Source organism: Berghia stephanieae, chromosome 4 (genome assembly GCF_034508935.2).
Source record: "Berghia stephanieae isolate SIO BIC M18660-M18661 chromosome 4, UCSD_Bste_1.3, whole genome shotgun sequence".
In the NCBI taxonomy this organism is placed as follows: Eukaryota; Metazoa; Mollusca; class Gastropoda; order Nudibranchia; family Aeolidiidae; genus Berghia; species Berghia stephanieae.
In genome coordinates this window covers 39,262,140-39,286,237 of record NC_088363.1, presented here as the reverse complement: position 1 = coordinate 39,286,237, position 24,098 = coordinate 39,262,140, and the positions used below count along the sequence as shown (strand labels likewise).

The following is a 24,098-nucleotide window of genomic DNA, read 5'->3' as shown; positions in this document are numbered from 1 at the left end:
ACCAGGGACCCCACATTTAGTGGATATTGCCCTATATAAAACCTCAATTTTAAAGCTCAATTTTAGTGGCTTTTTTTCTTAAAAAAGCTTAATCAAGAAGATCAATTACCCTTTACTCCTGTGTCGTTGCCGAGTATCCAAGAGAGGACTATCTTCCTTGGTCTGTCGCTGATACCAGGCAAATAACGTCTTTAGAATGGAGGGCAGACAGTGTTCAGAAACATTGCCCAAGGCAACAAGAATCTGATGAGACAATTTTTTTTTAAATATCAACAAAAATAATAATAATATAATAATAATAATAATAATAATAATAATAATAATAATAATAATAATAATAATAATAATAATAATAATAATAATAATAATAATAAAAATAATAAAATGCATTTGCGAATTTCAACAAGTCAAAATTGGATGTGAATTTTTTTTTTAAAACACCCTATAAGTATAGAATGCCACAGGCAAATTGAAAATATGACAGAACTGACAGATCAAGAAACGTTTGTTACCAAAATTGATAATTTGATATCAAATTCATCAAGTCTCCATTTCCTTCAAAGTGAACATATGCAAGTACCAAATTAGATGTAAGATAAAGACCAGAAAAAGCATCGTGCTAGACAAAGCAAGAAAGAAAGAAAAAAAAAAATTTTAATCCCAAAAAATTAGTCTTCCTTGACTAGGGATGCTTTTTTTCCTATATTTTTCTTCCTTGCTTTGTCTGCCACTATTTCATGCACACTTTTTCAGATCATTTTCTGAACATATATGCAGTTTGTTATGTCTACACTTTGAAGTTTATAAGGCTTGCAATAAATTCATAGCTATATCCTTACCTGATCAAATTGTGCGTCCTCTCCTCTTTGTAAACTCTTTGACAAAGGCTTTTCCTGTCATGAAATAAATACAAAACAAACATTAATAAAGAAATTTTCAGTATGTAAGGTTATTGCATTTTTCTTTCATAGTGTATATTAGTCAAAAATGCTTCTTAAATAATTCCAAATCTTCAAGACAAATTTAAATTTGTCAAACAATTTCATTGGTACATAAAGTCCAAACACAATGTGTTTACCTAACGACAGTTGCCAATCGTGATATTGAGGTGAATGGTGACTTCAGGTATCACATGTCGCAGATGTAACAACAAATGGTTCAGTCGAATCAAAATGTCACCTATCCATTTATCAACAGAAACTAATGATATATCGACACTTTTAATGTTTGCAAAGAAGTTAGGATTACTTACAGATTAAAATGATTCACTGCATATAATATATCATGAAAAGAAGAGTTACTTCTAAAAGAGAGATTGCATAAATGGCAACTTAACTGTAAAAAATGTGTCACAAGAGGACCATTAAACAGCTATATTGGTCAAATAAATAAGCTGAATATCACCTAAAATGCAACACATGTTTCACCAATTATGTCTTTAATTTTCTTTATTTGCTTTTTATTTCCTTGTCTTGCTTTTAGATTTATTTCATTTCTTTTCTCACTAAAATTATGTAATTACAAAAATAAAAAGACAAATTCTGCAATGATGAGTTCAGAATTAAGTTGTTTTTTTTTTAATATTCAAAGATATAACTTGAATTAGAGCAAAAAGAATTTCTCTGATGTTTGGGGTGAGTTTTTTTATGATTTATGTGAAAAAATATGGACACTCTTGACTCAAGCACATCTTAGTAGATTTATAGCACAGTGGTGACATTCTATGTGGTCAGAAAAAATGCTAAATTAGAAATAACTATTGCAGAAAGTAACTCATAAAACATGATGTTGAACCTTTGCAAATCTCTATTTATATCAGAACTTAAATATGTCTTAATATTAATAGCTATAATATTAGCAGATCTTTGAATAATATGAGAGCAGACCAGTTTGAATGCCGACCCTGCAATAATTGGTGCATAGGTTCTGGGTAACAATATTCTGTGAATGATTTACTTCAATGAAAAGAGTAAAACTAAAACTAGAGTATTTGTAAGGCACAATATCCATTAAATGATCTATATGTGCTTTACAAGGGGTCCCCAGCAAACAACAACATGTAGGATGAGACATGACGCTTGTTTTAGGCGATACTTTTAACGGCCAGGTACTCATTTTACATCTGAGTAGTGAGAGAATGTGAGTGAAGAGTCATTTCCAAGGACTTTACTAACTATGCACCGCACAAAGCAGGTCTCCAACCCTGGACCCTCATATCCGAAGGCAAGAGTCATACCACAAGACCACATAGCAGCACATGCAATTGTAACTGCCTGTTTAATATTATAGAACCAGGAAAAACACAAAACTTCAACTCAAGGGTTTTCTATGGATTCAGAGGTTAACTATAAGCAAAGATATTTTCTAATATATATGATTAACTTATTAATTTTAATTTTAAAGTGGGGAATACCAAACCATACCAATGGTTCAGCCAAAACCATCTCAATCCTTCTCTCTGAGACACGACAAAACTCCAAGAAAAGGTTCTGAAGGATATACTCCCCGGCTTTGGCATCTTTGTTGACAAGTGAAGTAGAAGTGGAAGCGTCCTGACTTGACTCTCGTCTCCATGGAAACTTCAACATCTGTGGTTCACCAGCATCTGTGATGACAGTGTCAAGAATATAGATGTTAATATATAAGCACAAAGACAGCTCAAAGTACAAAAACCAGTGACATCAAGGTAAAACTGACGGTGCAGAGTAGAGAGATTTCCCACCCGATTTAATTCCAGAGGTCAAGTTTATCTCACATTTCTTCTATTTATTTATGAATAATGTATATTCTTTCAAAATATCACAATTAAACAGTTAATTGGGCCTTACACACACAAACTTGGTCTTTCTACGGAGACAATCTTTAAACTTTAAATTGAAATTAAAAATGAACCTTACTTTAACTTCATTTTCATTTATTTCCGCATCTTTTCGATACTTACCGGGAGAGAATGCCATTTTTATTGGAGCAGGCTTCTATTGCGGCTAATAAGTTAAATTTTAGAATCGTTCCAGAAGAAAAGTCATAACATGCTAGGTTCCTGGACGACTATCCAGAACAGTTGGTCAGCCAGGTTCTCATTTTGATTCGGTTTCCAACTCCGTTCAGCAGAGAAGCAAGATCCCTGGATAACTGATGACAGAGAAATTCCAATTAGCTTGCTTGGAACAGCCGCATATCTTCAAACGGATTCTATCACTATTCCTATCAGTCTTAGAGGGACTTTAGAGCAATTTTATCAAATCGGTAACAAATTCATATTGTTTTACAGGAACAAAATCAGTTTATCGCCAGGCGATCAGTTACTCCAAATTTCTCGTCTGCGATGATTTGCCAGATAATACCTCAGCATATTCAAGCTAAATCGAATCAGCTAAATCACTAATCGGTTATAGCCTTGCAAGATTTCATTTCTCTTTTTTTTAAACAACCACTAATCCCTTTTTAACTTGAAGTTTTATAAAGATAAGGAGGAGATAGTCTCTTAAGTAAAATATAATGATAAATAAATAAACACTTGAACATGGTTAAGATTAGTTTAGATTTGCCAATTAGGCAAACTTAAACACCCAGTCAAAATTATGTCCCCTCCTTTGTTTACAAACTTATGCCAGGGTTGCCATTTTGGCCCCTTTTGGGGCCAAATCCGAGATTTTTGGCCCTTTTCAAACACAGTTGGACCCCCATATATCATTTGGCCCTTTGGCCCTTTTTTGGCCCCTTTTGGAGAGTGATTGCCCCAAACGAACCCAACTACATAGCCTTTAGTTCAAAATGAATTTTGTTCAATTTATCCACATCAAGAAAACTGATATGTGCATGCACACATCGATATTCGTAGTATTACTAATTCGAGTGTTTGAGACATTGATCTGGCACCAAAACCCTCCTCGACCTGTCTCTGCAAGGAGCTTGCATGTGCTGAGTGCTGATTAATTACACGAGGCAAGGAATCTGACAACGGACGGCGATGACTTGGAGTTCGGAAATTGAGGGGGGGGGGGGGGGGGGTTGGGTCCGGTCGGCACTTAACACCGCGCCCTCCCACTCCCCAAATGCCTGTATGATTGAAAAACAATGGAACTGCCTTGTTCGTGGAATTTGGGTACAAGTTCACAAATGAATGTAGTAAATATGTACTGGAATTTGTAGCCAATGAACAGCAACGCCAACGTGTGGAGGAAAGAGTGCGTCACACCAAAGAAAGATGCCTGTCCATGTTAGAGGTTGCTTGTGAGCAAGTCAAACTAAGACTTCCATCGACAAAGGACATATTCAAAGGACTCAGTCAGCTTAGTCCAACAAAAGTCCTTAACCAAGTGGACAAACCTGCATTCAGCAGCCTACCGTTCCTTCATTTGGTTAGATCAGATTTGGTAGAGGATCAATACAGACGTCTCACTTTTATTGACTGGTCAGATGTGGAAACTTTCAAAACCACAAGACTCCCAAGTGACACTCATAAATTTTGGTTTGGAGTTATGAAAACACCTGGATTTGAAGAGCTAGGTCAATATGTGGTGAATTGCCTCATTGTGCCGAGCAGCAATGCAGTCATCGAGCGTGTCTTCTCATTGGTAACAGCCACAAAAACAAAGCCCCGCAACCGAATGGGAGTACTTTGTCTTGATGCAATAATCAGGATCAAATCTCATCTTCAGCAACGATCCAAATGCTGTAAAGATTTTGTGGCCACAAGCAAGATGATTGCACTCCATAACACACAGGTGTTGTACACCAAATCAAATGAGAAGGATGTGGAACAGCAGGAAGAGTGCATTCAGCAATTCCTGTAGATTGGATAACGAATATTTAAGTTACATGTAAATACTTTGTTTAATTTTCCACTTTGAATGTATTTAAACGTAAATAGAACTTTATTTCAGAATTATTCGTTCGTTCATATAAGTTGTGATTAATTGGAATGACATGCTGTGAAAATATACAAAATTAGTATCAGGAGCTACGGAAACCCACAATGTCGTCGAAAAGTACAGGATCACTCAGGTCTGTGATAAGGAAAATATGTCCCAAGTTGAAACAATGGAAGAAATCACTTTAAAATTTTGTTGGAGTTAGGTAGGGCAAAACTGTAGGCTACACTTTGTGGACCAAGGCCACCCACCCACCAACCATCCTTCACCAGGAGCAGTTATGGCAACCCTTTGGATATGTACAATCTGAGTCTGGCAACATGCATACGACCCCCCTTCGCACGTAAGCTCACTCCTCTTTATTGTTCACACATGTTTGTATGATTATCTGTATTCGGATATACATTCTGTAACGTTTAGTGAACATTTTCCGTATTTTGGCCCCAAACCGTCTCATTTGGTCCTTTTCTTGTCAAAATCTGGCCCCACGACAAAAAATCACCTGGCAACCCTGACTTATGCCAAACTTTCTGACTTATGTCCCATGCATTCGTCATTAAGCATGACATTTATTTATTTATTTATTTATTATCACGACAATTTATCTATACATTTATTTATTATTTCTCCGTTTATTCTTTATTCATGGTTTCTCTTTAATTGTCCGTTCGGGGGTTCCGACTATCTGATCTCTTGGTATAATATTATTTATAATCATACTCACAACAGCAATTTTCAGTAATACAAATGAAGTGGTTGACATAATGTTCTCTCTCTCTCTCTCTCTCTCTCTCTCTCTCTCTCTCTCTCTCTCTCTCTCTCTCTCTCTCTCTCTCCACTATCTGATCTCTTGGTATAATATTATTTATAATCATACAACAGCAATTTTCAGTAATACAAATGAAGTGGTTGACATAATGTTCTCTCTCTCTCTCTCTCTCTCTCTCTCTCTCTCTCTCTCTCTCTCTCTCTCTCTCTCTCTCTCTCTCTCTCTCCACTATCTGATCTCTTGGTATAATATTATTTATAATCACACAACAGCAATTTTCAGTAATACAAATGAAGTGGTTGACAATGCTCTCTCTCTTAACTTTTGTGTTGGTACGTTATATTCGGCTGGCGGATTTTGTGAGTATTTAGGATTAACGCACAGCACCAAAATACAAGCTCACGTTTTGTTTTCGGTTAACACAGAAGTAAGGGAGATGTGGGTTATACTTAATCTCCAAAACGATTTGATAGCTTGGGCTACTTGGTTTTCCAAGTGTTTCGTGTGGCTTTGTGGTCTTGTGGAAGAACATTGATCATCGGACTTCCAAGTTGCTGGTTCCAGTCCTTGAGCGTTTATATCGCGCATAATAAACTAAAGGTCCTCAAAGCGTTTTACAAGGGGTCCCTAGCCCACAGCAAAACTTAACGAGAAGGACGAGAGTACACAAACATCTGACTGTATATCCCTTGCGGCAGAAGATTCCAACCTAGCCCGAGGCAAGAATTGAATTATTATTCAACGGCAGATAACTATGTTGTGCATTGAAAGAGACAAAAGTTGCATGAAGGAGGGTGGTATGAGCACATTCAGTAATAATACACGTGATCCGCTGTCTCAAGCAAAAGAGTGAATCGGTAATAATAATAATAAATGTGTAACTATGTTGTGCATTGAAAGAGACAAAAGTTGCATGCAGGAGGGTGGTATGATCACATTCAGTAATATACATAATATGATCCACTGTCTCAATCAAAAGAGTGAATCAGTAATAATAATAATAAATGTGATTCACCGTCTAAAACAAAAAAGTGAATTTACAATTTTTTTAAACTCACTCAACCCTAGAGATTTTTGCTACTTTTCAAAATTGGAAAAAAAAATGTACTAAAAATGAGCATAAACATAGATAGTTTTATTCAACTATCATTAACATGCAAAAACTAAAAACATTAGCTTTGATACTACGCCCATAATTTGTCTCTGAATAATGTAATAAATAGGCTTGGGGTAAACTACGGATATATAATAATTGGTGTTAGGGTTGAGTGAGTTAAATATTCAGAAATGGAGTCTTTTTGGAGTGTATGAAATTGTATTTATTTTTCTCCAAAATAAAGAATAGGAATTGACACCAAGTTTCATATTTGCGGCTATGAAGTAAACTTCCAACGCCTAGGTCATCCCGACATAATACCGCTTTGAGACGGAAAGTCACAAATTATGTTAACGCTGTGAAAAAGCCGGATGGAATGCGCAATATGAACGCCACCTGTCGACTACTACGAAAAATTCGTAAAATTGCGAAATTCTGGCTCCAGTTTCAGAACTCCATGAACATCTGCAGGTCATTGAAACTTAATGAAAATGAAAGTGCGGCTATGTGGTCTAGTGATATGACACTCGCTTTCGGATGGGTAGTTCCTGAGTTCGAGCCTCACTTGGCGCATAGTTGAGTCCCTGGAAAAGGCTCTTTACTCACATTCTCTCACCTTACTCAGGTGTAAAATGAGTACCTGGCCGTTAACAGCGTTGTCTCTGTCGGAAAAAAAACTGTAATATCGCCTGACGGGCGCGTGTCTTGTTTTACATGTTACATGTTGCTGTTGGTCAGGGACCCCTTGTAAAGCGCGTTGAGCACATTAAGTGGATATTGCGCTAAAGAAAAGTTCAAGCTCAAGTTTGGAAGTCGATGCCAGACTAGCACATAATTGTCAGGATTTTGAAGTGTTTTTATTCTTTGTGAGGGACAATTATTGTTGATTTTTAAAGTTAAATGTAGCGACTGCAATTTTAATCCCCAAAAAATTACGAATTTCTATATTTCAAGTAGGCAGGTCTGTGAACGACAGGCGCTGCAATTGAGCTTTTTATATAGAACAATATTAACTAAATGTGCTCAAAGCGCTTTACAAGGGGTCACTGGCCAACAGCAACACTTAACACATAGGACGAGACATGACGCCTGTTAGGTGATATTACAATCTTTTTCAGACAGAGACAACGCTGTTAACGGCCAGGTACTCATTTTACACCTAAGTACAGTGAGAGAATATGAGTAAATAGCCTTTTCCAAGGACTCAACTATGCGCCGAGTTAGTCCTCCAGATCCAGTCAAAATGCTCATAGAGCTGGAATTTATCCCGCTTTCTATAGCGTGAAACGGACAATCTATAACAATTGCTTGCTATCCTTTGGATGGATAAGACGCTAGTCTGTCGCAAAGTAGAGTTTCCACCAGTTCTAGCAGACCTAACTACCTAATCACTGCTGGGTGGACAGGGGTTGTGGAAGGTCAGAAAAAAAATCAAATCTCGACTGCACCCGGGATCGATCTCGGCCAAGGCTAACACACCTGCCCTGATCTCCGTCCTTTCGCTTGTCAAACAGGCGCTCATTTTGGATTCCTTATTAGAATATTATGAGCATTTAGTCATTGTCATGTTTCAACTGATTCTATTTGATACAGTATGGTACAACAGATGGAACCAAATTACAATAGTAAATTCCTTTTTATACTCGCGCTATAACTATAAGCGTGGCTCCGCGGTACGGTTTTTGCTTTGTACCCGAAAGGTACCGAGTTCAAATACCCGCTGCGCTGTGTGTCCTTGTGTCACTTCGCCCTAACTCAATCTGCTGCGGCTGGCTGGCGCCTGGGTTATTTCAGTTTTCCCTCGGAACATGCCCTAAAGACAAATTATTTCCGCCCCGATGGAATGAATAAAGGGAATTTTATTTATATTCATTTTTTATTATTACTATTATAAAACCATTGCTTAACGTACTCATTCACACCAAAGTAGTTTGGTTAGTGTACAATACAATAGGACTCAACACCAACGCCAGAGGTCAGTTTTTTGCCACCCATCTGATCATTGACCGCGCCAAACATCGCTTGTCTTTTTTTTCTTCTTGTTTTAAAACAAGACAAGACACCGTTTCACTTAGACAAAGACGACGAATTAATTATTCAGGGAAGTCTTGAGAAAAGGTAAAAGTAAAAAGACTTTGGACACATGATTATCGTCGTCGTCGTTGTCACCTTCATTATCAACAACATGTTTTTGTTAGTCTTGTTTTGTTTTTTCTTTTCGGAGACGCACACATGTCATATTCAATGATATTTGATTTTAAATTGTGAAAAATATTTCAAAAATAAATAAATAAATAAATAAACGAGTCGGAATCTTTTAACTCTTGTTTATTTAGAAAAAATTATTTAACTTCAGAGATGAGATGATATTGTCTGTGACGTATACTTACAGCTGTAAACGATGACATTGCAACTCCAATGTATTTCCTACAGATGTTGATTATTGTTGTTGTTATTATCGAGTGCCTGTATACCCCAAGCAAATCGTCATCGTCTGCCCCACGTTTAAGTTGAGCTTTTATGTAGAGCAATTTCCACTTAACATGCTCAAAGTGCTTTACAAGGGGTCTCTGGCCAACAGAAACAATGTGCAGGACAGGACATGATGTCTGTTAGGCGATATTGCAATTTTTCGGAAAGAGAAAACACTGTTAACGGTCAGGTACTCATTTTACACCCGAGTATGGTAGAATGGAGGTAAAGAGCCTTTTTCAAGAACCCAACTAAGCGCCCAGCTAGGCTCGAACCCAGGACCTTCCGATCCGAAAGCGAGTATCATACCACAAGATCACATAGTCGCACATTACATAAGCCTGGATAGCTTTAAAACCTTTCATTCTCCAAACCAATAAAAAATGTCCGTTTTGAAATGAGTGCTCAAAACGCTTTGAAAGCAGTCCCTGGTCAATAGCAACACTAAACACGTAGAACATAACATGATGCCTGTTAAGCGATATTGCAATTTTTTTGGGACAGAGACAACGCTGTTAACAGCCAGGTACTCATTTTACACCTGAGTACCAGAGAATGTTATTAAAGAGCGTTTTCCAAGGACTCAACTATGTGCCGCTCAGAGTGTGACTCAAACCCCGGACCTTCCAGTCAGCAGATGAGTTTAATACCACTAGACCACATCCACTGACAATGCCTGTAAATCATATCCAGAAAGGTGAGATATTCGATAAATTAAAGAATCAAAAGGAGAGCTCAATGAACCTTGCAGGGTATATAGATAAAGTTTTAATATGTACATAAAAAGGTTTAAATTATTTTTAAAAATAATAATTTTAAAAAATTAATGAAAATAATAATAAATAAATGACAATAATAATGATGATGATGATGATAATAATAATAATAATAATAATAATAAAATAATAAAATAATAATAATAATAATAATAATAATAATAATAATAATAATAATAATAATAATAAATAAATAAATAAATAAATAAGTTAAGTAAATAAATATGTCAATACATTTTTAAAAAGTGATAAGAAAAGATGCTTTTCTCACCCCCCCCCCCCCCCCCATTCCTTTCCCATGTTTAGTAGAAGCCAATGTGCACATATTTGTAGGTCTGATAACCGAGCGTATCGAATGGCTCGATCAAACGTTGTTGTAATGGATAATACTTTGCGTTGGTTTGGAGAGTATAATAATATCTATTACAACAATAAGCTTATAACAATTTGGTTATTAGACCTGCGTATCGGTCATCTATATAAGTTAACGGAACAATTTCCTTATTCCATCTTCAATAAATGGATGTATAGGTGATAGGGGAACAAGTATGAATACAAGAGCAAGTGCTGTTGGCTGGATGATATATATCAAGGACTCCACTGGACCAAATTTCAACAAAATGCTTCAATCTAGAGACTTTTCTTTTTAACATGAGGGTCGTGGTAAATCCATCTGCAACTTAAGTTAACATGGGATGATATAATAACAGGAGAGCTAAAAATGTTCACCTGGTGCTTTTATTTTTAAATCCGTTTTTCTTTTTTTTTTTAATGAGGGGGGGGGGGGGGTGGAGGTTGCTTAGAAATAATGTATGTTTAATGATTACGTTAGAAAAGTAAAGGCCTAGGTCAGGGTAAATCTATATTTTACCTCTCATTAGATCTTTCTTTTTGCCGCAACAACAGCTTTAAATAAAGATTCGGTTATCCCAAAATTTTCACACTCTTTATTTATGTTAAGATCACACCAAAATTGTAAATCACACATAACACTTCTAACACATGTAATGAAATATGTTTTGACATCAATGTGTCATCAAATGTTTTGTAATCCTATGTTGTTATGATGAGGAATGAGGAACCCACAATATTCTGATTAATTAATACTTCATCAGAAAAATTTATAAACAAGGAAGCTTTTCAGTTTTGATGGCAGATTCAGTTTTTTTACTTGATTGATTTTAATAGATGATAATATTGAATTTCTGCATATCTCTTGGAGGGAGAGCAATTTTGGTATCAGCCATAGCCGAATGTGACCATCACATGAACTGGAAACCAAACGTTCACCAGTTTGAGAAAAGCTCAAATTTAACACAGATTGAAAATTGGGATGTGTCCGCTGCACATCATCTATACAAAGTTCAGACATTTCAATCTTTAGGATGCAAGACATATCTTCACTGTTGAGAATACTAATATCAAAGTTACTAAAACCCAATGCTAATCTTGAACCATCAGGGCTATAACGAATACAGTCTATGGGTCTCTCAAATTGAAGCGAGTCTAAAACTTCCTTATTTTCGAGATTCAAAGTATAAACATTTTTGTCAATTGTTGCAATCGTCATAATCTGAAATGGAAAACAAGGATGATAGTCAAAAGATCCGGCAGCGCTTAACATTTGTTGAATGAGTTCTGGACAAATAATACAATGTTTCTCCAACGTTGATCGACTCACTGTAAACAGAAACCCTGTAGACGAACTCACAGCAATGTATTTACTGTCAGGAGAAAATTTACATTGAACATCATCAGACACATTTCTTGAAGGGGTAAAACCTGGACAAACTGTGTGACACCGAATAAAACTATTGGCTGCCATTGTAGATTGTAAAAGATATGTCTCTAAAATGAATACTCCTGTCCCCCTTTTCAAACAAGCGAAAGATATTCCATTTTTTGCTATTGCACAGTGGACATGGACAGCATTTGAGAGATCACGACTTCTTTGGAACAGCGGGTCACCATCACTGCCCATAACTACTACTTCTCCCGTTCCACAGTAACAAACAAGTTCTCCAATTGGGTGAGGTTGAACTTTTGGGTAGACAGAGCAATTTGTACGACTGAAAATCTGGCAACCTGCATAATATTAAAGAAAAATAAAGAAAAAAATCATATCAACTCCCTTTTAGATTGGTAATGAATAATTAAAAAATATACTAGGTTAAAATTTGAATTGTAATTATAACTGTTTATTTCTCACTTTCTCAATTTTGATATTTTCAAAAATCAAGGCAAGGATTCACAACGTAATACAAGTACGCTTCTGAAGAATATAGAGATTAACTCGTCCAAACTATCAGGTAACCTCTGTAGTGTAATGGTAGCGTGTCTGACTGGTAATCAGGAGGTCTGAGGTTTGATACCCAGTCAAGGAAGACTGATTTTTGGATGTTTTTTTTTTCTTGTAATTTTCTTTCTTGCTTTGTCTGACACTGTTTAATACACTTTTCCGGATCTCCAATATAAAATGTTGTACAATGTAGCACACCCAAATGCATGGATGAGATAATCAGGAATGAGTTGCACAAAAAAAGATTTTGAACAAAACAGAAGTATAATATATGAACATGATGTGTATAGCACATTTCAAAAGAATCATAACATTGAACGCCATCGTATTGATTCAATTATTTTTTTTTAAAATAAAAAAACAAAAAAAAACCCAAAAAAATTGAGCTTTTATATAGCGCAATGTTCACTTAAAAAGCTCAAAGCACTTTACAAAGGGTCCCTGACCAACAGCAACACAAAACATGTAGAATTAACATGACACCTCTTAGGCGATATTATAATTTCTTTTCCGACAGAGACAACACTGTTGACAGCCGGGTACTCATTTTACACCTGAGTGCGGTAAGAGAATATGAGTAAAGAGCCTTTTCCAAGGTCTCAACTATGTGCTGAGTGAGACTTGAACCCAAGACCTTCCGATCTGAAAGCGAGTATCATACTACAAGACTACATAGCCACACCAGCATGTAACCATTTGGCCATCCTTAGTGAACTAGCAATCTAACAATAAACGACTGCCTATAGTTAGGTACTCATTAGCACTTGAGTCAAGTGCAGACAAATTCCTTGACGTCAGCCACAGTTGTTTTTTAAATCAAGTCACTGAGCACACTCGACATTGCTTGACCTCAGTCACAAGATGAGAGACCATACTTCTGATCTTCCGATGTATTTACTGAATTCAAATCCACATTTCAATAGGTCGACACTCTTTGTTTGGACCATTGAAGACCATGATGCAATATGAGCAGTCAAGCTAAGTGGCACATAATAGAGAATAAAGTATCTTTTACAGTAGTAAAGCGGTGTTATGGGCCAAGCAAAAAATAGCAATGTCAAAGCAAGGAGATAAATATGGTTAATATCAACTGCTCTCTCTCTGCTTCAATGTTCTAGAACTGCCCAAAACAACTTAACTCTGATCATCATGTCATTAAGCGTCTTCTCATTTTAATATTTTAAAAAAAGTATTAGTGGTTGAAGACTTCGACAGAACTTCATTACGTTTAGGCAAAGTATATTTTCTTACGTATGTGATCCACACTAGGTAGTTGATAAGCCAGAATTCTGCCATTTGGCATGGAGGGTACAGGTACCCAATGACGTGTAGCACGGGGTCGGAAGGCTGATGCTGTAGCAAAAATATATGAGTCATTAAAGGGACGGAACTCTGCATCACACCACCAGTACCAGGAGCCATCATCAGTACATCTATCTGTGAAGTTGAATATTATAAAAACAAAGATGAACCTAAAGTTGTCAATAGTATGAACAAAGGTAGACGTAGTAATACATGTCTGGTAGGAGGAGAGAGAGGTTTTCAACAACAAAAAGAGAAATAATAATATACTTTCCCTCTTCTCCCCTTGAAACAATTCTTCTAGCTCTTTACTCCTGTCACTGTCACTTAAGAGGCTGGATCACATTTAAATTTGAAAAATAAATCAACAATGATCATAATGATAATAATAATACCAGTCATAATAATAATAATAATAACAACAACAACAACAACAATAATAATAATAATAATGATGATAATAATAATAATAATAATAATAATAATAATAATAATAATAATAATAATAATAATAATATAATAATAATAATAACAATAACAATGAATGACGTTTATGAGAGAGAGAGAGAGAGAGAGAGAGAGAGAGAGAGAAAGAGAGAGAGAGAATGGGTAGGAGTGAGGTGTCTGTTCAATGTTATAGTTATCATATAACGTTATGACAAGTGTAACTAAATGACAAATTGCCATATTTATGGACAATAAAGATCTATTATTATTATTATTATTTATTATTATTATTATTATTATTATTATTATTATTATTATTATTATTATTATATTATAAAGAGAAAAATTTTCACTCAAGTGCTCAATGTACTTAGGTACAAGTAATTCCTTGTGTAAGGGAAGATATAACTGTTTGTATAGTAGACATGTCAATTGTATGTCTTCCCATAAAGTAAAGGAATTCAGCAAAGAGTATACTATTTAATTTTAAGGAACTAGATATAGAGAGTAGTAGATAATGGATACAATTAATTATCATTTAAAACGATTTAAGCGTTAAATTATTCGCTATAGTTTTAATCAACTGAAAGAAAAATACCACCGCTTTTTCTAATTTTAGTTAAATTAGTAAATACATACGAAGTGTGTCTGGGTAGACATGAAGGTCCATAAGAAGATTATTGTTCCCAACAGTCCAACATTCCTGGGGGAACTTGGTATAAGACGTCACAGGTAGACATTCCTCTTTCGCTGACTGGTTAACAAGAAGAGTCTTCAGGTATGATGCTTGAATACCCATATTGACTGGAGATCAAAATCTATCAACTGACTAACTATTGTTACTTATTATTTCCATATCAGCTGTCACCCCTGTCACTGCTGTTAAAATCTTAATATGTTTCCTGAACTCGTTTTCAGTTATGATTAGGAAAACAACAGAGACAACATTATTTATTATTATTGATGTATTGAAATTCAGTTCAGTTCTAGCTGATCTCTATCATGGCGGTGTTTAATCTCGAAATCCATTGCCCGAATCGCTTTAAACGAATTGTTAAACTACATAGATTGTTTGAGTAAAGCACCGTGATGTATTTAGGATTTTCAGGTAGCTTCACGAGTGACCACTAAAAACCAGACACTGAAGTCTGAAGGCAATGACGCCAAATTTGTTGTTACTATGTGTAAACTTCCGGCCATCCCCCAGTTTGTAGAACCTAAGGGCAGTTTTCTGATCTACTAATGTTTCGAATGTTGTTGATACGGTGAAGTCCAGGTGCAGATAGATGCTTTTTGCCAAGCTGAGTGTCGTTTAAATTGGTCGATATTTGAAGAATGACTTTTCTAGCCATTTTTTTTCCTTTTTGGAATACGAGTTTTTCCAGAGTCCGGCAGAGAACTGGTTAAGAACCTGAATACATTCTTCTCAATAAAACACAATCACCTAACCAAAGTTTAATATTTTTTCATATATTATTATTTATGCAACTAAGTGGTCTAGTGTTATGACACTCGATGTCGGATCAGAAAGTGCAGGGTTCGAGTCCCTCTCAGAGCGATGCATAGTTGAGCCATTAGAAAGCTCTGTATTCATATTCTCTTACCGTACTCAGCGTTTAAATGAGTATCAGGCCGTTAACAACGTTGTCTCTGTCGAAAAAAAAAAAGTTGTAATACCACCAAACAGATGTGTCTCTTCCTACACGTTAAGTGTTGCTGTTGGCTAGGGCGGGCCCTTTGTAAAATGTCTTGAACACGTTGAGAAAAAAAAGATACTTTTAGCATTTTTAGTTTTTAATCGTAAATGATTAATAATTTCTCCTCATTTTCCAATTACTCTTAGATCATAAAACTATTGCCCTATATAAAAGGTCATGCTTTTTGTTGTTATTTTTTGTTTGTTTGTTTTGTTTTTGTTTTGTTTTGTTTTGTTTGGGTTGGGTTTTTTTGTTTTGTTTTTGGGGGGTTTTTTTGTTTCGTTTTGTTTTGTTTTGTATTTTTTTTGTTTTTTTTTTTTTTGTTGTTTTTTTTTTAAATTAAGTTTTATTTCTTATTTAGGACATTAGAAAAAGTAGTCATTCAGAACTAAAGGGTTCATGGAGCTGGAGTTTATCACGGTTTCTATAGCATGAAACGTGTGCTTTTATATATGGCAATATCAACTACACATGCTCAAAGCGCCTTTACGCGGGATCCCTAGCTAACAGCAACACTTAACATGTAGGACGAATGGTGACGCCTGTTAGGCGATATTACATTTCTCCCGACAGAGACAACACTTTTAACGGCCAGGTACTAATTTTACACCCGAAAACGATGAGAGAATGTAAGTAAAGAGCCTTGTTTTTTTTTCAAGGTTTTAACTGTGCGCTGCTCAGATCGGGACTCGAACCCTGGACATTCCGATCCAAAGGCGAGTGCCATACCACAAGACCACAATGTGGCCTTAGTAGACCCGACATAATACATCTTTGCAGTAGTAGTAAAGTAGTCCTTCAGAGCCATTGGGCCCATGGAGCCGGAGTTTATCCCGGTTTCTATAGCGTGAAACCGACAAATGCAATTGCTTGCTTTCCTTTGGATAGGACGCTAGTCTATCGCAAAGTACTTTACGTCAAATCTAACAGACTCAGCTACCCATTCACTGCTGGGTGGACAGGGATGTCAGAAAAAAATCCCGACTACACCCGGGATCGATCTTGGTCCCTTTTCGTGCGAAGCGAGTGCTCTACCAACTGAGCTTTTGGGACCCCCATCTCTTTGAAGCGGAGGGTCAGATTTTTATAATATTACTTCTCATGTAGTGTTCTCTGTCCCGAATGAAATGACCATGGAAGATAAAATCTTGTGATAGAATAATGACAATACGATATTAAGTACAACTGCACGGATAGCTGTAGGCCAATGCGACAGCTGCTTCTATTGCCTATTTACCTTGCGGCGTCATTAGCAACTATCTTTCAAGTTTGCCGAGTTACGCGATTTTACATCAAGGCTTGGTAGCTTAACAAACGCATGGCCTACTCTAAACAATCAAATAAAATTATTTTTTAAAAATTAAATTTTAGCCAGAAAGTTCGCCCTTCAAATATCGATCGATGAATATGACTCTCATCTTGTGATAAACTTTCAAACCTGGGGTATTCAAAGAAGTCCCACTTTTGAGTGTTTTTGACAAAATGGGTGTCATTTTAATCGATCGATATTTGAAGGAAATGTTTTCTGACCAACATAATATCAAAAATGTGGGGGATTTATTATTCGTTTTCCAGAGTAAGGGAGACCTTGCTCATTATCGGCGCTACTGTATCACTTCACCTTTAACCCTTTACAAGCAGAGTTCCACTTATCTCTAACATCATATCACATCGTAGCGTTTTCACCAATGAAACATGACTGGCATCGTGTTTGGGTTTTTTTTTTTTTTTTTTTTTTTTTTTTTTTTTTTTTTACTGCAAGATCTGCATATTGTGAAAACGTCACTATTATGAACGGGTACCGTTGTGTGTATCAAGGTCGAATGAGTGAGTGTCCGGTTTGTGACGAGAGTGTTGTTGGTCAGAGAGAGAGAGAGAGAGAGAGAGAGAGAGAGAGAGAGAGAGAGAGAGAGAGAGAGAGAGAGAGAGAGAGAGAGAGAGAGAGAGAGAGAGAGAGAGAGAGAGAGTATTATAATATTTTAGGGTGATGAAAACCAAAATTTCATACTTTTGATCAGCTTGGATTTCATTTAACTTTTTATCATGACGATCATCAAGACATACAATCGTTTTGAGTCGGTGGGTCACATATGCCAATGCCAGTCTCGCCATTAAAGGGTCAATAAGATTGTAAAGATATTATCGTATTGAAAACGGGTTGGATACTTTCTCTATCCCTCTATCAAATGAACATCTGTTCTGCAGTACTGTGAAAAAAACGCATTAAAAAAAATGGCCAGAAAAATCGTCCTACAAATATCGACCGATTTAAATCACCCTCATCTTGTCAAAAAATCTCAAACCTGGGACTTCATTGAAGTTCCAAGTTTGAGCGTTTTTGACAAGACAAGGGCCATTTTAATCAATTGATATTTGAAGGATGAGATTTCTGACCGTAATTGTTTAAAATGCGTTTCTTTCTTTCTGTTTTTTCTTTTTTTTTTTTTTTTTTCTTTTTTTTTTTTTTTTTTTTTATAGACTAGGTGAAGAACCCCCAATATTTATGAAGAAATAAAGGCTGTTACGAACAACAGGATGTCATCTATTATAGTTCTATTGTATTGTGAAAATTAACATAGAGAATATGTTAGGACAGTATTGTTAATATTGCATCACAAGTAAAACTAATTAGCTCAGAGTCCCTATAAAAAGACAGGGATGGGACTAAAACGGCATCATTTCCTGAGCTGGGCCAAACAACAGTTCACAGTTTTCTACAACGAATCCTTTGCTGTCCTGCTTCGACAATGGACTTCACACATTCTTTAGGGGTAAGTCTTTTGACTTTGCTTTTTTTTTATTTTAAAATAATTTTTAGTCTTGTTTTTATTTTATTATTTTTGTTTGTTTTTTTTTTTGTTTTTTTTGTTTTTTTGTTGTTGTTTTGTTTGTTTGAGATTTTTCCAAAAAAAAATTCTTTGTTTTATTTAATATATTTATTTGTTGTGTTTTGTTATTGCCTTAACAGGGACCATTAGTGTGATGTCACAAATTTGCATCCAATCTCATTGGAAGTATAAAACCACTCTTGCGGAGGTACTGGATACATGCCATGTGTAATTGGTATAAAACCCTTTTAAGGCGATAGTTAACAAATGTCATAATAGAGTAGTCATTCAGAGCCATTAGATCCATAGAGCCAGAGTTTGTCCCGGTTTCTATAGCAAAATGGACAATAGCAATTAATTGCTACCCTTTGGATGTTATAAATTAGACTTAAAGTTAAATTTTATCATCCATTTTACTCAAACATGATTCTACTTGTTTGAACCGATTGTCAAACATAGTCTCACAATTCAGTAAAACTCAAGAGTCGGATTTTATTACGGTTTCTTTGGAGTCAAATGATTGCTTGCTACTTACCGGCGTGTACTTATTTGCAGGTCTGATAACCCACATTATTATTATTATTATTATTATTTTATTATTATTATATATATTATTATTATTATTATTAATTATTATTATTATTATTATATTATATTATTATTATTAATTATTATTATTATATTATTATTATTATTATTATTATTATTATTATTATTATATTATTATTATTATTATTATTATTATTATTATTATTATTATTATTATTATTATTATTATTATTATTATACTCTCAAACCGACGTAAAGTATTGTTCATTGCAACAATACTAAATCAAACCCATAACTGCTATGTTCGGTTATGAGATCTGCTAATATGTTCACCTAGCTTGTTTCCTATTTAAATGGACGCTGATTTATGATAAATCACTATTTGCTAGATAGATATAAAAAGTGACATCTGATCAATTTATGATGTGGTATGCAAACTATAAAATGTTCTTAGATATGGAAGTAATGAGTTATAATCTGACATGCCCTGTAAAACGAAAGAATTACTAATTTTTGGCTCCAATGTCATAACGTCATGAGCTTTTAAATTTATTTTTTGAAATATCCACTATGTGCTCAAAGCGCGTTACAAGGGGTCCCTGGTCAACAGCAACATTTAACATGTAGGACGGGACATAACGCCTGTTAGGCGATATTACAATTTTTCGGACAAAGACAACGCTGTTAACGGCCAGGTACTCATTTTACACATGAATACGATGAGAGAATGTGAGTAAAGAGCCTTTTCCAAGGACTCAACTATGCGCCGAGCGCGAGGCTCGAATCCAGGACCTTCCATACCACTAGACCACATAGCCGCTGTAAGTCAACTTTAAGTCGTTAAAACTTATTGACAATGAAAGTTGGTGCCAGACTACATACATTTAAAAAAAACAAACAAACTTGAGCTTTTATCTAGCGCAATATCCATTGAAAGTGCTCAAAGCGTTTTACAACGGGTCCCTGGCCAACAGTAATACTAAATATGTAGGACGTGACATGACGCATATTAGGCGATATTACAAATTTTTCGAACAGAGATTACGCTGTTAACGACCAGGTACTCATTTTACACCGAAGTACGGTGCGAGAGAATGTGAGTAAAGAGCCTTTTCCAAGGATTCAACTATGCGCCTTTTAAAGTGTTATTTGATGTTTATATGAATGTAAATTATTAATTTTTGAAGTTAACTTTAGCGATTCCAATTTTTTTTCTCCTAAAATTACGAATTTTATAATATTATTATTTCAAGTAGACAAGTCTGTATCATACTATTTTAAACCAAAATCGGGAATTTATTGACCTCAAGGAAAGACCCCGTAGACTGAGTCTTTCGGCTCTCGGGTCAACATAATTGGATTCAATAGTCTGATATCACGCCGCCCAGCAACGGCCGTCATCGTGGTTCTAAACAAAGAAAATCGGTACTTTTTATTCATCATGCCGGCTAGAACTTTTCATATGTCTAGTGATCAGAATATGTAAAAGTCAAAACAAGATCATATTTGTAATGTTTTTTCTCCTCTGGATACGCTTTTATGCTCGTCGGAGAAATATTTCGTAAGGGCGCCCGCCATTGTTCCGATAGTTTAGAGCCAGTTACTAAGTTAACGAGGGAAGTGACGTTACGACTGCTGAATCGTATCCTCGATACAGTCAAAATCGTATAATGATATTATCATTCGCTGTACATTTGATAAAACGAATTTATCTATTCTCATTTTCCAGTTATTACTGGTGGTTTTTGGTTGTGCCTGGTCAGCGCCTCTTGACTTGGAAGGTAAGACTCGGATAAATATTTTATTTGAAGCCATTTATTGCATTCATGAAAATCTCTCTCTCTCTCTCTCTCTCTCTCTCTCTCTCTCTCTCTCTCTCTCTCTCTCTCTCTCTCTCTCTCTCTCGCTCTCTCTCTCTCTCTCTCTCTCTCATTCTTCTTTTTACTTAATACTCAATATTCAATATCACATATTAACAATGACTGTTAGTTAAAAACCTATTAGCTCTTAAACGATACGATACGATACGAATAATATACAATTGATTTTTTTTTAAAGATCAAGAACCCCCGCCCCCCGTTTTTTTTTTTTTTTTTTTTTTTTGAATTGTCTCTTTTTTTCCCTTGGATTTTTCTTTCCTGTTTTGTCTGACACACACTTTTTCATATCTTTACCATGAACATTCGCTTGGTAAAATGGAAAGTTCTACGGGGCTGCTTTTTTTATACCTTTTGTTTATCATTATTTGCAGATGGAGCTGTTCTATCTGGTCAACTGTACCTCATAGACTCTGCCTCAGGCAGCCAGACCAGGTAAATTAATCCCTACTTTGCCTACACAACAATTCATTGAAGAAATCAATTGTATTACCTACCAATAATTTGTTTATCTTGAAATTTTGTCTTTAGTAGTAATCTAGAATTTAATATGAAATTATGTAAACATAAGAAGTAAAACAGTTCTTTTGAGTGAGCAACCGAGGTGCCCCCTGTTTGTAGACGAGTAGGAAGATATACTTAGAAACTTAGAAACATTGGTAGAATTCAAATGATTAAAAAAAAAAATTATTTAAAGTCCAAAAATTATCTTTGTCCAAACCCAAAAGGACAAAGCAAAATTTAATACATTTTGAATTGCACATGGGAAAAAAAGAAGAACACAGATATTAAGATAGATAGATAGATAGATAGATAGATAGATAGATAGATAGATAGATAGATAGATAGATAGATAGATAGATAGATAGATAGATAAATAGATAGATAATAAATAGAAAGATAGATAGATAGAAAAAGAAAGAGAGAGAGTCAGAAAAAAGAGAGATAAGAGAGAGAGTGAGTGAGAGAGAGAGAGAGAGAGAGAGAGAGAGAGAGAGAGAGAGAGAGAGAGAGAGAGGGGGGGATAAAAATAGCTAGATAGCAAGACAGATTGATACTGTTAGATACAGATAGAAATATAGAGAAAGTAATTTCTACATTGCTTTATCATTTATATATTATTATATATTACTCTATTATAAACTAGTATATTAAAATATGACTTTGAACTGATTAAAAGTTCCAACAATCCAAATTCTCTTTTATAGAGTCAGCCGCCGGCACCTGAATGACGTCAGCAACTCCCAAGGTCAGAGGTTTCGCTTGGACCTCGGAATGGAAGCATTCGACATGGAGCTATCTCAGAAGAGTGTGTGGGATAAGGGGGCAAAGGTCATTGCCAGAAGAGGTGTAGACGAGATGAAGGAGATCGCGGTGAATATCGACAACGACTGCTTCCTCTCTGGTCATCTGACGTCACACCGAGGCGTCGTCAGCATCAACAGATGTGCAAGAATGGTAAAGCAAGAATTGAATGACTCTATTAATTTGTTACCTAAGATAACGCGTCAAAACGGTTTTATGTCGGGACGGGTTAGGTGGTAAAAATTGAATCTGTAGCAAGTTTGAGAGTTTTTGCCAAGATGAGGCTCATTTAAATTGATCAATATTTGAAGGACGGCTGTGTGGTCTAGTGGTATGACACTCGCTTTTTGATTGGAAGGTCCTGGGTTCGAGCCTCACTTGGTGCATAGTTGAGTCCGTGGAAAAAGGCTCTTTACTCACATTCTCTCACCGTACTCAAGTGTAAAATGAGTACCTGCCGTTAATAGCTTTGTCTCTGTTCGAAATAATTGCAATTATCTCATAACAGGCGTCATGCCCCGTCCTAAATATTAAGTATTGCTGTTGGCCAGGGAGCCCTTATAAAGCGCTTTGAGCACGTTTAGTGGATATTGCACTATGTGAAAGCTCAATTTATACCTAACGCGTCAAAACGGTTTTATGTCGGGACGGGTTAGATGGTAAAAATTGAATCTGTAGCGGGTTTGAGAGTTGTTGCCAAGATGAAGGTCATTTAAATTGATCAATATTTGAAGGACGAGTTTTTTGGCCAATATTTACAGTACATGTTTTTTCCAGAGCACAGCAATTAAACGGTTAATTCCAACACCTTCATTTTATTCTAAAAGGTCATGACTTGATTTCTCGTTTCTTTGTAGTGCCAATAAAGTCATGTGCTCACTTCAGCAACCAATTTTTGAAGGCCCCAAGAAATTTGGAGCCCTAAGCTACATCTTGAGTAACTTATAGAATCAATAAGGTTCCAAAAAAGTGTGGATTGAGCTATAATATATTGAGTAACTTAAAGAACTAATTATAATGGGCAACCTATAGATGTAAATTCGGTACTGGTTACAATCAATCTTTTCTTCACCGAGATCATTCCGCCATAATACCGTTTTGAGGCAATGAGTCATATATTTGTAGAGATCGACGTGTACATATATGCAGGTCTGACGTCTGACATCCGAACCTACTTATGGGCCGAGTTTAACATTGTTGTAATGGACAATATTTTGCGTCATTTTTTGAGATTTCCATTACAACAATGAGCCCATAAGGAATTGGGTTATCAGACCTACAAATAAGTGCTGGTCGGTAGAGATACATTAAAATAATCTTTTTTAAATGCATCTTGAATAATTGATCAAACAAAACAAATTATTGTCTGAATCGGCCAAACTTGTTTAGAGAATTGAAATCAATCACTTATAGCTTTTAAGATATTATGGCGACTGAGCTATTAATTCTGGACCAACCCTCGTAAAATTTAAGTTGTCCTCAAAACCATTGGGCCCATGCAGTTTATCCCGGTTACTATGTAGTGTAAAACGGAAAATAGCAATTGATTGCTAGCCTTTGGATAGGAGGCTAATCTATCGCAAATGACTTTCCATCAGATCAAACAGACCCAGATATGCCATCACTGCTGGGTGGACAGAGGTGTTAGAAATATAATCTTGACTGCAACAGGAATCGATCTCGGCCCCTCTGCGTTTGAAGCTCTACCAACTCAGCTATCGGGACCCCCCCCCCCCCCCCCCACCCCGTACAATTAAGATATTTGTTAAATCGTTGCAAATCATTCCACCCCCCCCCCAAAAAAAAA

At 35.8% G+C, this 24,098-nt stretch overlaps 3 protein-coding genes across 8 annotated transcripts in view; 1 reads left to right on the top strand and 2 right to left on the bottom strand.

Moving 5' to 3' along the window:
• The window catches only part of LOC144970541 (protein furry homolog-like), an 87,414-nt gene extending 84,072 nt beyond the window's left edge, over positions 1-3,342 (bottom strand). For all 6 annotated transcript variants that reach the window (XM_078910281.1, XM_078910282.1, XM_078910283.1 and 3 more), the window contains exons 1-4: positions 2,942-3,342; positions 2,424-2,605; positions 840-893; positions 110-243 (exon numbers count right to left, since the gene is read on the bottom strand). In XM_078910281.1, coding sequence (XP_078766407.1) covers positions 110-243; positions 840-893; positions 2,424-2,605; positions 2,942-2,957 — 386 coding nt within the window. In that variant the 5' untranslated portion in view covers positions 2,958-3,342. The remainder of the gene's footprint in view (positions 1-109; positions 244-839; positions 894-2,423; positions 2,606-2,941) is intronic.
• A 6,784-nt stretch (positions 3,343-10,126) lies between these two features.
• Positions 10,127-15,203, bottom strand: LOC144970540 (uncharacterized). The gene is made up of 3 exons (XM_078910280.1): positions 14,675-15,203; positions 13,538-13,723; positions 10,127-12,072 (listed from the first exon to the last, which is right to left on the bottom strand). Exons 1-3 carry the CDS (start codon positions 14,832-14,834, stop codon positions 11,099-11,101), a joined length of 1,320 nt encoding a protein of 439 aa, XP_078766406.1. The 5' UTR covers positions 14,835-15,203; the 3' UTR covers positions 10,127-11,098.
• Positions 15,204-18,403: 3,200 nt separating this feature from the next.
• The window catches only part of LOC144970539 (snake venom metalloproteinase acutolysin-C-like), a 15,555-nt gene continuing 9,860 nt past the window's right edge, over positions 18,404-24,098 (top strand). Inside the window, exons 1-4 of the mRNA XM_078910278.1 lie at positions 18,404-18,503; positions 20,839-20,890; positions 21,361-21,421; positions 22,195-22,444. Of these exons, the coding sequence (XP_078766404.1) occupies positions 18,480-18,503; positions 20,839-20,890; positions 21,361-21,421; positions 22,195-22,444 (387 nt within the window). The 5' untranslated portion in view covers positions 18,404-18,479. The remainder of the gene's footprint in view (positions 18,504-20,838; positions 20,891-21,360; positions 21,422-22,194; positions 22,445-24,098) is intronic.

What these genes read in the sequence shown, in the direction of transcription:
- LOC144970540 (XM_078910280.1), bottom strand. Translation starts at nt 14,834, where the DNA reads ATGGGTATTCAAGCATCATACCTGAAGACTCTTCTTGTTAACCAGTCA. An exon ending in TGTCTACCCAGACACACTTC is followed by an intron (nt 13,724 to 14,674) that starts GTATGTATTTAC and finishes TCAACTTCACAG; the next exon opens with ATAGATGTACTGATGATGGC. An exon ending in ACCTAGTGTGGATCACATAC is followed by an intron (nt 12,073 to 13,537) that starts GTAAGAAAATAT and finishes AATATTATGCAG; the next exon opens with GTTGCCAGATTTTCAGTCGT.